Source organism: Myotis daubentonii, chromosome 13, assembly GCF_963259705.1.
Source record: "Myotis daubentonii chromosome 13, mMyoDau2.1, whole genome shotgun sequence".
Taxonomy (NCBI): Eukaryota; Metazoa; Chordata; class Mammalia; order Chiroptera; family Vespertilionidae; genus Myotis; species Myotis daubentonii.
The window spans coordinates 40,569,816-40,584,138 of NC_081852.1; the positions used below are offsets into that span (position 1 = coordinate 40,569,816).

General features: G+C 48.2%; 1 protein-coding gene across 5 annotated transcripts in view; it reads right to left on the reverse strand.

The window, feature by feature from the left end:
- Nucleotides 1-445: 445 nt before the first annotated feature.
- Nucleotides 446-14,323, reverse strand: part of MYOF (myoferlin) — a 140,164-nt gene continuing 126,286 nt past the window's right edge. For all 5 annotated transcript variants that reach the window (XM_059662867.1, XM_059662862.1, XM_059662864.1 and 2 more), the window contains 8 exons: nt 13,122-13,210; nt 12,936-13,031; nt 11,252-11,393; nt 8,958-9,057; nt 6,222-6,412; nt 4,182-4,291; nt 3,650-3,797; nt 446-1,012 (listed from right to left, as the gene is read on the reverse strand). In XM_059662867.1, the coding sequence (XP_059518850.1) occupies nt 974-1,012; nt 3,650-3,797; nt 4,182-4,291; nt 6,222-6,412; nt 8,958-9,057; nt 11,252-11,393; nt 12,936-13,031; nt 13,122-13,210 (915 nt within the window). In that variant the 3' untranslated portion in view covers nt 446-973. The remainder of the gene's footprint in view (nt 1,013-3,649; nt 3,798-4,181; nt 4,292-6,221; nt 6,413-8,957; nt 9,058-11,251; nt 11,394-12,935; nt 13,032-13,121; nt 13,211-14,323) is intronic.

Below are 14,323 nucleotides of genomic sequence, written 5' to 3' on the forward strand. Positions count from 1 at the left end.
TGCTATTTGCCCTTTCTCTATAATAAAAGTGTCAGAGATGAAAGAAAATTAATAAAATGTATATGAAAATCTTCCTCCTGTCAGAGTCTGGGGCACACCACGGGACCCAGAGTCAAGTCCCCACCCACCCACATGTGCCTCGAAATCGCGCAAGACCCAGACCCGGCCAGCCCCACCCTGTCAAGCCCCGCAGGGTGGGGGGCGAGACCTCAGGTCCCCCAGCCCTGGCGCGAGGGTTCGAGGGGACGAGGGCTTGATGACCATTTGCATACTAGCTCTTTATTATATAGAATCAGCCTCAGTGTGACCCACTGGCCAAGGTTTGGCAGCACACATATAAAGGGCTTATGGCCAGGTGATATGCCGTGGCATTTCATCCCTTAAGACCCAGAGGACTAGAAACTGTCTCCTTCCCAACTCAGCCCACAGCCACACCAGACAGCTATGTGTTCAAAGTGCAATGCTTTTATTTGGGTTTATCACAGAGGTTGATAAACATTTATCCATATAAAATATCGTGGTATTTATCCATATAAAATATCATAACAAGGAATAAGTCTAACTATTCTGCTCTTATAATGCACAATCCTTTCTGTTGATTACAAGTAAGAAGACTATGAGGTCAAGATGCAGGAATTTTCAAATTCTATTTCAGCACTTTCCAAAGATTGAATTATAGAACTTAAGGACACATACAAAAAAAGACGATTTCTTAAAATGGAACCAGCCACCTTGAAAAATATTTCGAAAAACATGGTAAAAGTTTTAATACTTTAGGAGATAAAAGTGTTGCTAGTTGGCTTGGCCTCCAGGACCCGCACCCCCGGGAAGCTGCCAGGCTTTGGTGAAGTAGTGTAACTTGCCCTTGGAATGTCGTCTCAGACACAGACAAAATCGCTCTTGCTTTTGGTCCAGAAACACAGACAGGGCTCCCTCCTTGCTGATGACTCTTGCAAAGAAACTTTGGCTTTTATTATGCGTTTGGCCTCACGATCTTCATTGACAAATAGTTCTGGAAAGGAAGCAAAGACAGCGTAAAATATATATACTTAAGCGAGGGGTTTCTCAGCCTTGACACCATTGACATTTAAGACCAGATGATTCCTCCTTGTTGGGGGCTGTCCTGGACGTTGCAGGATGTTCGGCAGCATCCCTGGCCTGTCCCCTACCCACTAATGCCAGTAAGTAGCACACCCCCGTTGTGACAAAACGTCTCCAGACATTGCTAAATGCCCTCTGGGGAGCAAAATCTCCCCCAGGCGAGAACCACTATTCAATAGGATCTAGGTCAAGCAAAAGAAATAACTATGAGGAGTTTTTTAAATGGTCAAGACAGATTGACCTATAACTAGAAAATAGTGTACATGTACTTATAATGAAACTGAACGTATTATACTGGGGGAAACAAAGATATGACATCGCAGCTGTTGTGGTTGTGTGGCTATGCTCCTCAACACAAACTACTCTATTATGATTAATACTAGAGGCCTGGTGCACGAAATTCCTGCACGTGTGTGTGTGTGTGTGTGTGTGTGTGTGTGTGTGTGTGTGTGTCCCTCAACCCAGCCTGCACCCTCTTCACCCTCTCCAATCTGGGACTCCTCGAGGGATGTCTGACTGCCTGTTTACAGCCAGACATCCCTCTCACAATCCAGGACTGCTGGTTCCCAACTGCTCGCCTGCCTGCCTGCCTGCCTGATTGTCCCTAACTGCTTCTGCCTGCCAGCCTGATCACCCCCTAACCACTCCCCTGCCAGCCTGATCGATGCCTAACTGCTCCCTGCCAGCCAGATTGCCCCTAACTGCCCCCCCTTCCGGCCTGGTCACCCCTAACTGCCTCCCCTGCCAGCCTGGTTGCCCCCAACTGCCCTCCCCTGCAGGCCTTGTTGCCCCCAATTTCCCTCTCCTGCAGACCTGGTTGCCCCCAACTGCCCTCTCCTGCTGGCCTGGTCACCCCTAACTTCCCTCCCTTACCAGCCTGGTCGCCCCGAACTGCCCTCCCCTGCAGGCCTGATTGCCCCCAACTGCTCCCCCCTGCTGGCCCGGTCACCCCTAACTTCCCTCCCTTGCCAGCCTGGTCACCCCTAACTGCCCTCCCCTGCAGGCCTGGTTGCCCCCAACAGACCTCCCCTGCAGGCCTGGTTTCTCCCAACTGCCCTCCCCTAAAGGCTTGATCGGCCACAACTGCCCTCCCCTGCCAGCCATCTTGGGGTGGCCATCTCTGACCACATGGGGGTGGCCATCTTATGTGTTGGAGCAATGGCCAATTTGCATATTACCTCTTTATTATATAGGATGAATTGAAGTAAGAGTATTTGAATGCCTGGCAAACTGGTCTTTAATGTCCCCACCTTGTTGAAACCATTCTCAGCAATTGGGTCTTGTGGTTATTTGTTGATATCTCTATAGCAGTTTGCCTCTCATAGTAGGTTACTTGTTCATATGTCTGCTTGTCCCTGGGCTATGAACTACTTGTGGGCAGAAATCATGCCTTGGTTATGTGTGTACCCCAATTCCTAGCCTATGGTAGATACTCAATAAATTCCTTGAATAGTGGAATGAAAGCACTACTTGTAGGCACACTGGCAAAATCCCCACTTGGACTTTCCTTTATGACTGGGATGTTTAAGGGAAAGTTACGGGGGAGGTTATGTGATGTGGGTCTTAAACAATGAATAAGATGTTGATAGACAAACATGGACAAAGGAACAGCACTGGCAAAGACATCCTGGCAGGTAAGAGCAATACTTGTTGGGGCGGGGGTGGGGGGGTGGGGGGGGTGTTATTATCTAGTTTGGGTGGAGTTCAGGGTTTGTGTAAATGCACAAGGGTCCCAGATTTGGGGATCTGTGAATGCTAGGTAGGACAAGAAGTCTGAAGGCAGGAAGATCAGTTAGAAATGCTGGCTATAGTCCAGACATATATTGATAAAGGCCCGAGAGATTTCTCCTAGAATTCCTGACACCAAAATTATTTTCAGGCCATAAAGTTTTGCCTGGAATTCGTGAAACCATAAGCATGCAATTCTAACCACAGGACACGTTACTTTAAATTTTCCAAAGGCTGAAGGGTTGTGAGACCACAACTCCTAAGTAAGTCATTCTTCTGAAGAGCATCCAAGGCAAGTAAGTACCAGGTTAGATGACCAACCACAGTTCACACACACACACACACACACACACATACACACACACACGCAGCCGGGACAAGGAGCAGGACACACACGCGCGTGCACACACACACACAGCCGGGACAAGGAGCAGGACACACACACACGCGCGCACACACACACACACACAGCCGGGACAAGGAGCAGGACACACACACGCGCGCACACACACACACACAGCCGGGACAAGGAGCAGGACACACACGCACACACACACACACACACACACAGCCGGGACAAGGAGCAGGACACACATGCACACACACACACACAGCCGGGACAAGGAGCAGGACATACATACACACACACACACACACACACACACACACACACACAGCCGGGACAAGGAGCAGGACACACACACACAGCTGGGACAAGGAGCAGGACACACACACACGCACACACACAGCCGGAACAAGGAGCAGGACACACACACACACACGCACACACACACAGCCGGGACAAGGAGCAGGGCCGCACCGGTAAGGAGTACAGGAGCACAGCCACGAAGAGCAGCAGGACCAGCAGGAACAGCAGGCCGATGATGACCCACTTAAACCGGCGCCACACGATGAACTTCATGGTCTTACACGGGTTGGTGAACCAGAGGAAGGAGGTTTCCGGTCGGCTGCATTGCAAAGAAATGGTTTTACCTACCCAACTCAGGAGGGACAGATATTTCACTGCAGGGCATAACACCATTTAAAAAATATATTAAATAACACTTATAAAGTCAAGAAAAGATATTATTTCCCTTAGTTAGCAAAGAAAGATTCTTGAACCTTTTATAACTTCCTAAGATGTTGAAGGCACCCTGGACTTTGGTGTCAATGGAAAGGAGAGTGATTAACATAAAGCCAGATCACCAGCCTTTCTACCCCCAACCCCCACTATTAAATACAAAATTAGAAGGACAAGAGCTAATCCAGTCTAGTAAGCCAATTGGAAGGGGGGCTTTCAGTCTGCAGGTGTTTAGGGATGAGAGGACGCCGAGAACAAAGAGGGCTCTCACTTTGGTGGGTCCAGCTTGGGGTTCATGTTGGGTTCATCCCGTCCCTTCCCGGCTGGCTTCTCATCGGCCTCCTTCTCATTAAGGATTTCCAACGTCATCTCCACTTTCCCCTTCAGTAAAGCAGAACAGGTTAAATACATGACATCACGCTTCACAAATATTTTCACTTCAGCCCAAGGAGTATTCCCCGAGCAGCGATTTTTATTCTTGTAAAACAATCCCGAGATTGCCTTGGATTTTCCTCAGGAGATTTCATCACATTTCCTCTTCCATGCGTTTCTGAACTGGCTCCTTGTGGGAACCTGAGAGGATAAATTGCTCCCCCTCCTCCCTGCTCCCTGCCTGTCACTCTCTGGATCCCCATCATTCTTTCTCACATCCATCTCCTTGCCTCTGTACACACCTTCCTTTGTAACTCTACTTGGACACAGATTAACCTGAGTACTGCTCATAACAATGTCTAATATTGATGGAGCATGAACTGTAGGCTCCCAGGCAGCCCACATGCTTCAGGCTGACCACGGACCACCCACGGCGCAGAGCTGTGCAGATACTCGGTGGGTCCTCAATGCGTGCTAACAGAGGAAACAAATGAGTGAGTGGAGAATGGATGCTGTCTCTCTGGTCCCTGCTCGCCCCTTCCTTAGGGATCATCTCGTGTAATGCTCATTGCTATCCTATAAAGCAGGGACTGTTGCTGTCCTCAAGTGCACAGGAGGAAAACAGGCGTGAGAGGTCCAGAAACTTGCCCACTTGGATAGCCAGGCTTAAACAAGGTTGTAACAATCTTTCTAGAATCCTGAAAAGCCAGACTAAGTCAACAACAATGTGAGAACCTTGACCCCGAGATTCGTTTAGGTGGTGGAGCACTGATGCCTCTATGTTGATGAGCCAAACAAAGCAACGTGTCTGACTACGACAAGGGGCTCCATCTCTCCCAGCCTGGCTTTGAGCCTATAAAAAGGGGATAATGTCTAGTTGATGGGGTTGTTAGCAGAACTAAGTGAGATTATGTGCAAAGTCATCTCTAAGTGGCAGACAGCAGAGAAGTGATTTCCTGGGCCAGCCCGGGGGGAGTGATGGACTGCAAAGGGAGCAAGGAAACTTTTGAGGCTAATGGGAATGTTCTCTCTCTTGATTACAGTGGTTTCATGAGTGTATGCAACTGTCAACAAAACTCATCAAAGCACACTCTGGAATGGGTGCATTTTATTTATGTAAATTAGAACTCAAAGCTGTTTTAAGAAACAAGATTATGAATGTAAGGCATTTAGCATATTGACTGCTTCATAATTAGTGATGCGAAATGTTAACTATTATTAATACATAAGGAATTTGGTAGTCTTTTCTGCCAGAGCATAGTGTCCTGCACTCTCTTTTGTTTTTAACAGCTTGATTTTTAGAGAGAGAAGAAGTAGAGGGAAAGAGAGAAACATTGATATGAGAGGGTAACATTGAGCGTGTGCCTCCTGCAGCCCCCTGCTGTGGATAAAGCCCACACTCTGGGCATGTGCCCTGGACCTGAATTTGAATCAGCCACCTTCTGGTGCACGAAACAAGGTCCAACCAGCTGAGTCACACTGGCCAAGGTGACCTGCACTCTCGCTTCTATGTCAGAATATATCTTGAGTTCTCCAAACCTGCTTGTAAGTTAAAGCCTTCTTGCTCAATGAATGTCAGCATCTCCGCTTCTATCTTTCATTTTTTTTAATTTATTAAAACAGCTCAAATGTGAAGTTCCCTTTTCTGTACTGAACTGCACTAATAGCTCAGCATAAATAAGCCTTCTTGGTGAAGGAGGGTCCCACAGTAGTGCAACCACTCTGGCTCTCAGTTTTTTTGACAATTCCTATCCCTCCACCTTCCACTCAACCCCCAATATCTGCTCATGGACGCCTTCTCTTGTGATCCCAGGTATAAGCCATTCTCATAACCTAAAGTCCCACCAATTTAACTCTCCCTTATCTTATCTGGGGTAAATCTGTTGATAAAGAACAAAATCTAAATGATGAATGACCCCCAGCCAGGAAATGCTCCTACCGCCATCACCCGGGAGCCCTCTTTGTCTGCGTAGCACGGCCACCAGCCTCGCATGGACTTCTGCTCGAAGAGGGAGGCGGTTTTCACTTTAAGGGGGTCCATGGCTTTGAGGTCCGGAATCATGTCCAAATGGCATTTCTCGGATGATTTTGCTGGAATGATGGTGCGATGCAAATCAAGTTCCAGGAAACCTAGCCAGGGAAACAGTAAACTCCAATAAGCTTCGCGTGGGTCAGCCATCCTTTACCAGGAACAGAATGCCCTGCAGAAGAGGCAGACAGTGGTCTGGAACAGGTAATGAGTGCGTTAGAGAAAGGCACCCTGGTTGACGCAGAAAATTCTTTCCAGATAGGATGGAAAGTGGCAGGAGATATACCTGCCCACCACTCGCATCTCACAGAGGACCACATGTTTTATTTCTCAAAGAGAGGAGCATAAACAGAGTTTGTCTACAAGCTCAAAATAGTGAAATGTCTGTAGACAAAACTCCCATGAACCTGGATCTGAAAGTTGCTCATATTCGTTCTGAACTGCCCTGAACACAGTCACGTGGCTTTGGGGAAAGACACCTGGTACTTGGAACGTGGGCCGCTCTATGGAACAGTCCGTTCAAGTCTCCCGGGGTAAACCTCAGAGACAGGAGCTTGAGGAGGAACATAACAGCTCAACAGAAAATGCTCACCAGGGGCTAGGAAGCCCACCAGGCTGCCTGGAGAAGCGCGTTTTCTCTTCTGTGATGTGAGGCACTGACGCTTTAGTAGCGCTTTAACAGGCTGTCTTTGGGGTTTGGGACCTCCTGTGGGAAATGGGTTTGTGTTATGGACTACCGGGACAAGTGGTGGCCTTCCACAGTGGCAGCAAAGAGCAAGAGGGAGAGTGGGGCAGAGTCTCTCTAAACCGCAAGCTAAGAAACAGCCCTTCGTCTTAGAACGGAGCCACAGGCCACAATTCACTCAGCCTTTCTTGAGCTCATCCCTGCTTATTTCTCGGCTCTTCTTTGGGTGGTAACTATAGTCATTTGCCCATTAGCCATTTTAAAATCTACTCATTCTCTTTACTTGTCAGACTATTTTGTTGAAATTCCAACGGAAAACTCTCCACTATTCTGGAATTTCCGGCCCATATGCTTTATTAAGTTAACATTTTTTGCATATAAACATATGCAAACATATAAGTTTGTTCAACTCTTATAAAGCACCATGTCAAAGCCACTGCTCTCCGTGCTGTGAGGGGTAAAGGGATGAACAGGTCACAGCCATCGGCCGCAGTGGGCTTTCCCTCTGCCAGGAGAGGCTCTGGGAGCAGGGGCATGAGTTAGGAGCTGCTATAACAGTCGGTTATGAGGAAATGAGGTCTGAACTGGCAAGTGGCAGAGATCCTGGAAATAAGAATAGATGTGCCTGATGAGGCAGATTACTTCGTTAGCACCGCGCGGGGGGGGGGGGGGGGGGGAGGGCGGAGGACCCACAGAGGACTCCGGGTGCTTTTGCTCTGGGGCTGGGACAATGGAGGGGCCGTGAACAGCAAAAGAAGCTCATAAGGAGAGCAGGTATGAGGCCAGGGAAGAAAGGCTGCGTTAGGTTTTAGTCAGGATCAACGGGAGGTGCTGGCTAAATATCAAGGTGAAAGTTGCTGGTGGGGAATTGGAGCTAATCATCATAATAGTTTAATATATATATATATATATGTATATATATGTATATATCACACATAACATGCATAAGTTTAAGGAGTATGGTGCGTTGATTTGATGCATCTACATAGTGCAATGTGATTTGTCAGAACAGTTTCTTATTACCGCGTGTCGGGCACTGTGGCGGTCAGGCTACACATCCTGGCTTGGGGGTCGGACCTTGCCAAATGATGACAGTGGGAAAACCACTGATGGGCCCTAGGGAAGAGCCAAAGACCCCAGGGAAGGCAAAGGCCTGTATTTATTTTTAATTTAATTTTAAAATATGTTTTTATTGATTTTAGAGAGAGAGGAAGGCAGAGGGAGGGAGGGAGAGAGAAAGAAACAGATGTGAGAAACATCCTGACGGGGAATCGAACCGGCGACCGTTCTGTGCAAGAGACGATGCTCAACCAACTGAGCCACACCAGCCATGGCCAAAGGCATGCATTGAAAGAGTGGGAGGAATAAGTAGAGCCGGCCAAGGAGACAGACCTGGGGCCTGGGGGAGAGAATATCAGAGGAGCACTGTGCTACTTGGGTTGTGGTGGTGGTGGTGGTGGGGGGGGATGCCTGCCAAGAAACAGACAAGCCCACAGGACGTGTGGGTGGTACTTACCAGGTACCTTTAGCCCCAGAGGAGGCTGAACCTGGGGGAAAGAACAATGGCTGGGCATTACAGACCTCAGTAAAGTTTGAGAGCAGCCTGAAGGAGGTGCTGAGGAGAGAAAGTGGATGGTTTGGAAGTAAAGCAGGCAGGGGTGTGGCATCCTTTTGTGAAAACAGGATTTGAGTCTTAACAGCAAGACAGAAACTGGTACAAGAGCCTCCACGGGGCCTTTGAGCCCACAGAAAGGGGTGGCATTCACTGTGCCCCCTGCTCAGAGGACCCGAGACAGCAGATGAGGAGGCCACAGTGCCCAGAGGACATTCAGGGCATGAGTGAGCCCCACCACCACTTCCCTGCAGAACTGGAGATTTAAATACTTGATTCCAAGCTTTAATTCATTTCACAAATTCCAGGCACAAATTCGTAGAGAAAAATATCCAAATGGAAGCCCTACCCAAGTAGTCATCCAGAGAAAACTTGTCATTATCCCAAATCTGGATGATCAGTCTGGGTGGCATCCGAAATTCGGTTTGGTCGATACTCCAGAAATGCTCCTAAAATGACAAGAGAAACAGACAAACCAAATTACACTGATGAGTGGATTCTGACACCCTCCCCTTGGAAAGTCCAGTACCAAGGCCTTCTCTCTCCTTTGCACCCCTCTCCCCTCAGCCCTAGCCCTCCACCCACGCATAAGGAGGACAGGTGGGCTCCCCAGGACATCTCAGGCCACCAGCCGGGTGGCAAAAAGGATGTCCCAGGCAGCTCCCAAACAGAAGGCTCCCTGCCATGTCCTCATCAGTATGACTTTCTGGAGTTTGGGATTGTTCTCCTCCCACCCCACCCCACCCCACCCCACCCCACCCCCGAAGACCACTGTGGCTTGCTTAGATCATCCTCCAAAGCCAGGAGGTTCTAGGCCAGCCCACAGTATCCCCTACTGGGGTGTTTCTTCTGCTCAGCCACCTCCGCACACCCACAGATCTTCCGCGCCCCCGCCCCCCCCCGACACGGATATCTGAGCACACTCATTTCACTGGGGCACAGATTTTGCTCTTTTATCATCACAGATTTAAAATGTCCTGGCATTTTTGGCTTTTGAAAAATATTGCTGTGTCTTACATGCTGTGGTCAACTAAGACCCCCAGATTCCACATATTAGTCAGGTGGAGGGAGGACTGGGTAGGGTCCTCCAAGTTCTCACCGCTGGTCCCTGCGTCCGCCTGGGCAATATTGGCCCCAAATAGTCACACCTCCACAGCCTAATTACAACTGCGGTCCTCTGGCCCCAGGAGAAAGGGAAGTCCCCCAGCGCTTTGGGAATTTGAAGCTTCTTGTTTTTCAAGTGACATTCCAAAACTGTGCCCCTTCACAGGGCTCTTCAGGCCTGGTTCTGAGGGGCTTGGAAGTCCACTGCTGTTGTCCGGACCCACCTGACTGTCCTCTGTGGGCTCACGCTCCCAGTACCACCAGGGGAAGGGAGGTCCAGCTCCAGATGCGGTAAATAGGAGAGGTAACTTAACTAAAGGCCCACCTGACCCACACCCCTCACCTCCCCGACCCACACCCCTCACCTGCCCCATGCCAGTCTGCATGATTCAACAGCAGGATGAGCTCAGTGTCTCTAGAAAGTGCCCTTTGAAAGCATTCATCTCACCTGGCACAGAAAAGTGCTCCCTACAGCATCAGCACTGAGTAGGGCCACATGGGACAGAGGCAGGTATATTTCAATCAGGTGTGGGGCGAGAAGTTAACCAGAAGAGCTAGGGAACGTCTATAGAATGTGGGGGTAGAAGTGGGACGGAGGACCTTTATGAGACATCTGTTATCATTGCCTGCCCAGGTTTCACCCAGATTTTTCTTGGAGAGTCCCTTCCTCCCATCCATGCGATTTGGGAAGAACCGACTCCACGCTTTACTCCAGAGCCAGGCCAGTCAGAGCACTGCATCCCAGGCAGCACTGGTTGGTGCAGGAGCTGCACATGACCCCAAACAGGCAGAGTGAGGTCCAATTCCAGAAGCCTGGTTGGCACCAACGGGGGTTTGTCCTCTTTCTGCTGAGTTGCTGGGAGGGCAGGATGTGAGCTGGGCCTCCACCAGGGAGGGAGGCCCACAGAAGAAGGCAGAGCAGAGCAGTGGAGAAGTGAGAGTAATTTCTAAAAACCCCAGTTCATCCTGGGACCCGGGCATTCCTTAAGCCGGCCAGCCCTGGACTTCTCCGTAACGTGAACCAACAAATCACTTTTTGGATATAAGCTGGTTTGAGTTGAGCTCTGTAACTACGAGTCTTACAAAGCAAGACCCCCAGGGCCCTGAACCATCATGAAAATGCCTCTGAAGAAGGGACATTTCCCATAACTGAATATTTTGCCTCTGTTTGGTTAGTTAGTCAAACAGTTCTGCTTATCACGGGAAGAAGTTGGTTTCCCTGTGACATACACTTGGGTTGTTGTATGTATTGATACAAGACCCCCATGTCTACCCTTCACCAGATCCTTCCCCTGGCCACCGACATGTTAGGGGAAGGAAAGTTACATTCCGTATACGTCTAACTACACAAATAGCTGTCGTAGCTGTGTGAGGCTGGGCAAGTATCTACCCTGCTGTGAGTCTCAGAGTCGCCATCTGTCCCAAGAGGGAGCTCAGCTCACGACCGCCAGGGTGCGGAGCGGCTCCAACATTCTCTGAGTGTCTGTGTCAAGGAAGACCCGTGACATCCACTTCCCACTGGCATATTTCAGAGCTCACTTTTTTAGCCACGATACACAGTTGTTCAGCTGGGAGGTAGTCAAATGGGAAAACAAATCTCCAGTTAAAATTCCCTTCGCCATCCAAGGACCTGTAATGGACATCTGTTTTCTGTTTGTTTTCTTCATTGCCAGGAATCCAGCTGAAAAGCAGAGGCAAACAGGCTTAGGTTCGTGTGATTGACAGGTAATCTAGCCGCAAAATTGTGCAGTGATTAGGGGAGTGAAGGGCAGGAGAATTAATGCACTTTTCTTGGGCAGCTTCCAGTTATCTACGGAGCTGGGGGCTGATTTATGAAGGGGAGGCGCTCTGTTGCATCCAACACAGGTTGTAGCCAAATAAAATACAATTCCTCTAAAACCAAAGCAGGAAACCCTTTAGACTTCAGTTAACAGGGATAAGGTGAAATTTTCTGGAAAATATCAACAACTTAGCTTCTATTTTGGGAACGTTGGAGCTTGCTGGCTATGATTTTAGTCTTCATACTGGTAACTATAAATCATCACTGTCTGTCATCACTGCTGATAGGGCTCAATGAATATGAGTTAGTTCTAAATTTCAGCATTTCCTTTTCCATATTTTACGTAAGCAAACAAAACAGACACGACTTTCAGCTTCCTTTTTTTATTATTCTTAGATCCACTCTGATCATATTAATGAGACTAGCAAGGAAGATATGTTATTTCCACCTATGAAAATTCATTTCCATCAACAATTTAACATCTCAACTTTTGACATTTGTAAAGTTCCCTTGACTTGTGCCTGGCGCATAGCAGACACTAATTAAATACCTGTTGAAGGATTAAGTGAATGAACACGCCTGGGAAGAAGTTGCTGTCACATCTGCCTGCTACTGGGAAAACTCCTGGTTCGGAAGTAGGGGCAACTCTAGATTTTAGGCTGGTAACGTGGTTGAATGCATGGTTCTCAACACTGAACGCACATTAGAATTGCATCGGAATCAACTGGGGAGCTTTAACATCATTGATGCCTGGACCTCACGGACAGAGAGTCTCGGTAGGAGGCAGGCCTGGCTGTGAACCTGCGCTGCCACTTGAGCTTCGTCTCCCCATTGGTAAAATGAGGTTGATGGCGTGCGCTCCCCTCACATGGTGCACATGAGGACAGATCACTACTTGGAATTGATTATGCAAGTACCAGAATAATGAACATTGATGCCTCCTTCCAGGCTGGAGGCAGGCACTCCGTACAGGTTGGAGGAATCAACGATTGTAAAAAATTCTGCTAATATTCCCTCTTTTCCATGGACACTAGCTACTGGTAATAAAATATATAGCAAGTGAAACCTTGCAACCTTTCCTTGTTTCTGAAGACACTTATTCAAGAAGAAATAAAAATGAACTGCATGACTAAGACGTCTCAGAAATAACAAATCTGCTTAATAAACTCAACAAAACCCACTTCTAAAAAAGAGAAATGGAGAAATAGGGATCAGTTCCTATAGTTATTACTGCCTCTGCTTATAAACAAGATTCATACAGGTTTTCTTTTCCTTCTGCTCTCTCTGCCTTTGTCTCCCTGGAGTTTCCTAAGTAGACTGCAGTAAAGAGATAACACACCTTCAGGTAACCCGGAATCCTACACCTCAATAGTGAAAACTAAGGAAGGAGAGAGCATGCTTCATCCCCGGAGTTTGTCAAAGGTGGTCGCATGCTAACCTTACCCTTTGACATAGATGTCGCTCATCTCCTCTCCTGTGATGCTTTTCTCATCCAAGATAACGTCCTTGGTGTTCCAGATGATCACACGGAGGTAGAATCTAAAAAGGAGCACATTTTGAAGGTGCTTTTTTCCTCTGGTCCTGCGCCAAGACCCTAGGCCAAGGTAGCAGGGTCTCAAGATTACTTACTTCTTGGCTTTCCGGGGTGTGATGTTGAAAGGAGGGCCTGGTGGGCCCAAACTCTTGGGGAAAACATCCACCCACATCTGAAGTTTTCCCTAAGCCATTCAAAAATGAAAAGAGAAATAGTTATATTATAGGTGGCAGAGACTACAATTTTCATTCATATTTCCTACGTGAACCCCTATCTTTGGGCCTGCTAATTGCTTAGTCCACGTAAAGCAAAATAAATAGATAAATAAATAAATAAGAGTTGAAGGGCAAATCCAGGTGAATTTTATATCTTCAATGTCATTTAGGCCACCTGCTCCCTACTCTCACCCAGGAGTCTCTGCTGGCCGCATGAGCCCACCTGTATCAGAGTCTGAGCCCTCCTGGTTAATAAAATGAGGGGCTTCTTGTGACTAACAGAACCCCCAATGCACGCATACATGCACCCAAACACACTCGCTCACAAATACAATCACACATACACCCCCCGCCCCCTTACAGCCACTTCCAGTTGGGCCCTTCACTCTCAGAACCGTTCTCAAGCTGTCACTCTATTCACCACCACACCATCTACTTAATGTCAGTCTCAGTTTTGTGACACCCAAGGGTTTCTCCATTTAACTCAAGATAGAAAAATCAAAATAATGTAAAGTGGTATTTAATTTTGTCAAAGAAAGACTTACAACGTGGTGCTTCCAAAGCAGAGACTCAAACGATGACAAGACCCTGACTGTTCCCCCCAGGTGGAGGACTCCCTGACATTGGCTCATAGCGCCCACAGCCGGGAGGAGGCTGGCAGGGCGGATGGTGCGGGAGCCTGACTGGCAGGTGTGCCACCATCTCCCCGAGGCCCTGCTCAAGGCCTTTGACAGCCACAGACAGGCCCATCCATCTGACTGGGAAGTGCTTCCAAACAGACGAGGAATGCCATTAGCAAACTATATCGACCATGTGAACCAATTTAAATTCCCCAAACTGCTTTTGGAGGTTCTGTAGACTCTGCCTTCATGACAAAAACAGACTGGCCTTTAAGAAGGTTGCCAAGGAAACCACCAGATTGGCTTCCTGGTGCATTGTGAGCAAAACGAATTAACTGGAGCTCTTGAAAAAGGATATATTTTACTGTGATCCTGACTCTCTTCTAACTAATCTCTTGGGATCACGGTCCTACAGTACATCAAGCCCGCTGCAGAGCATTAGGCATCCAGGTGTCTCCTGAG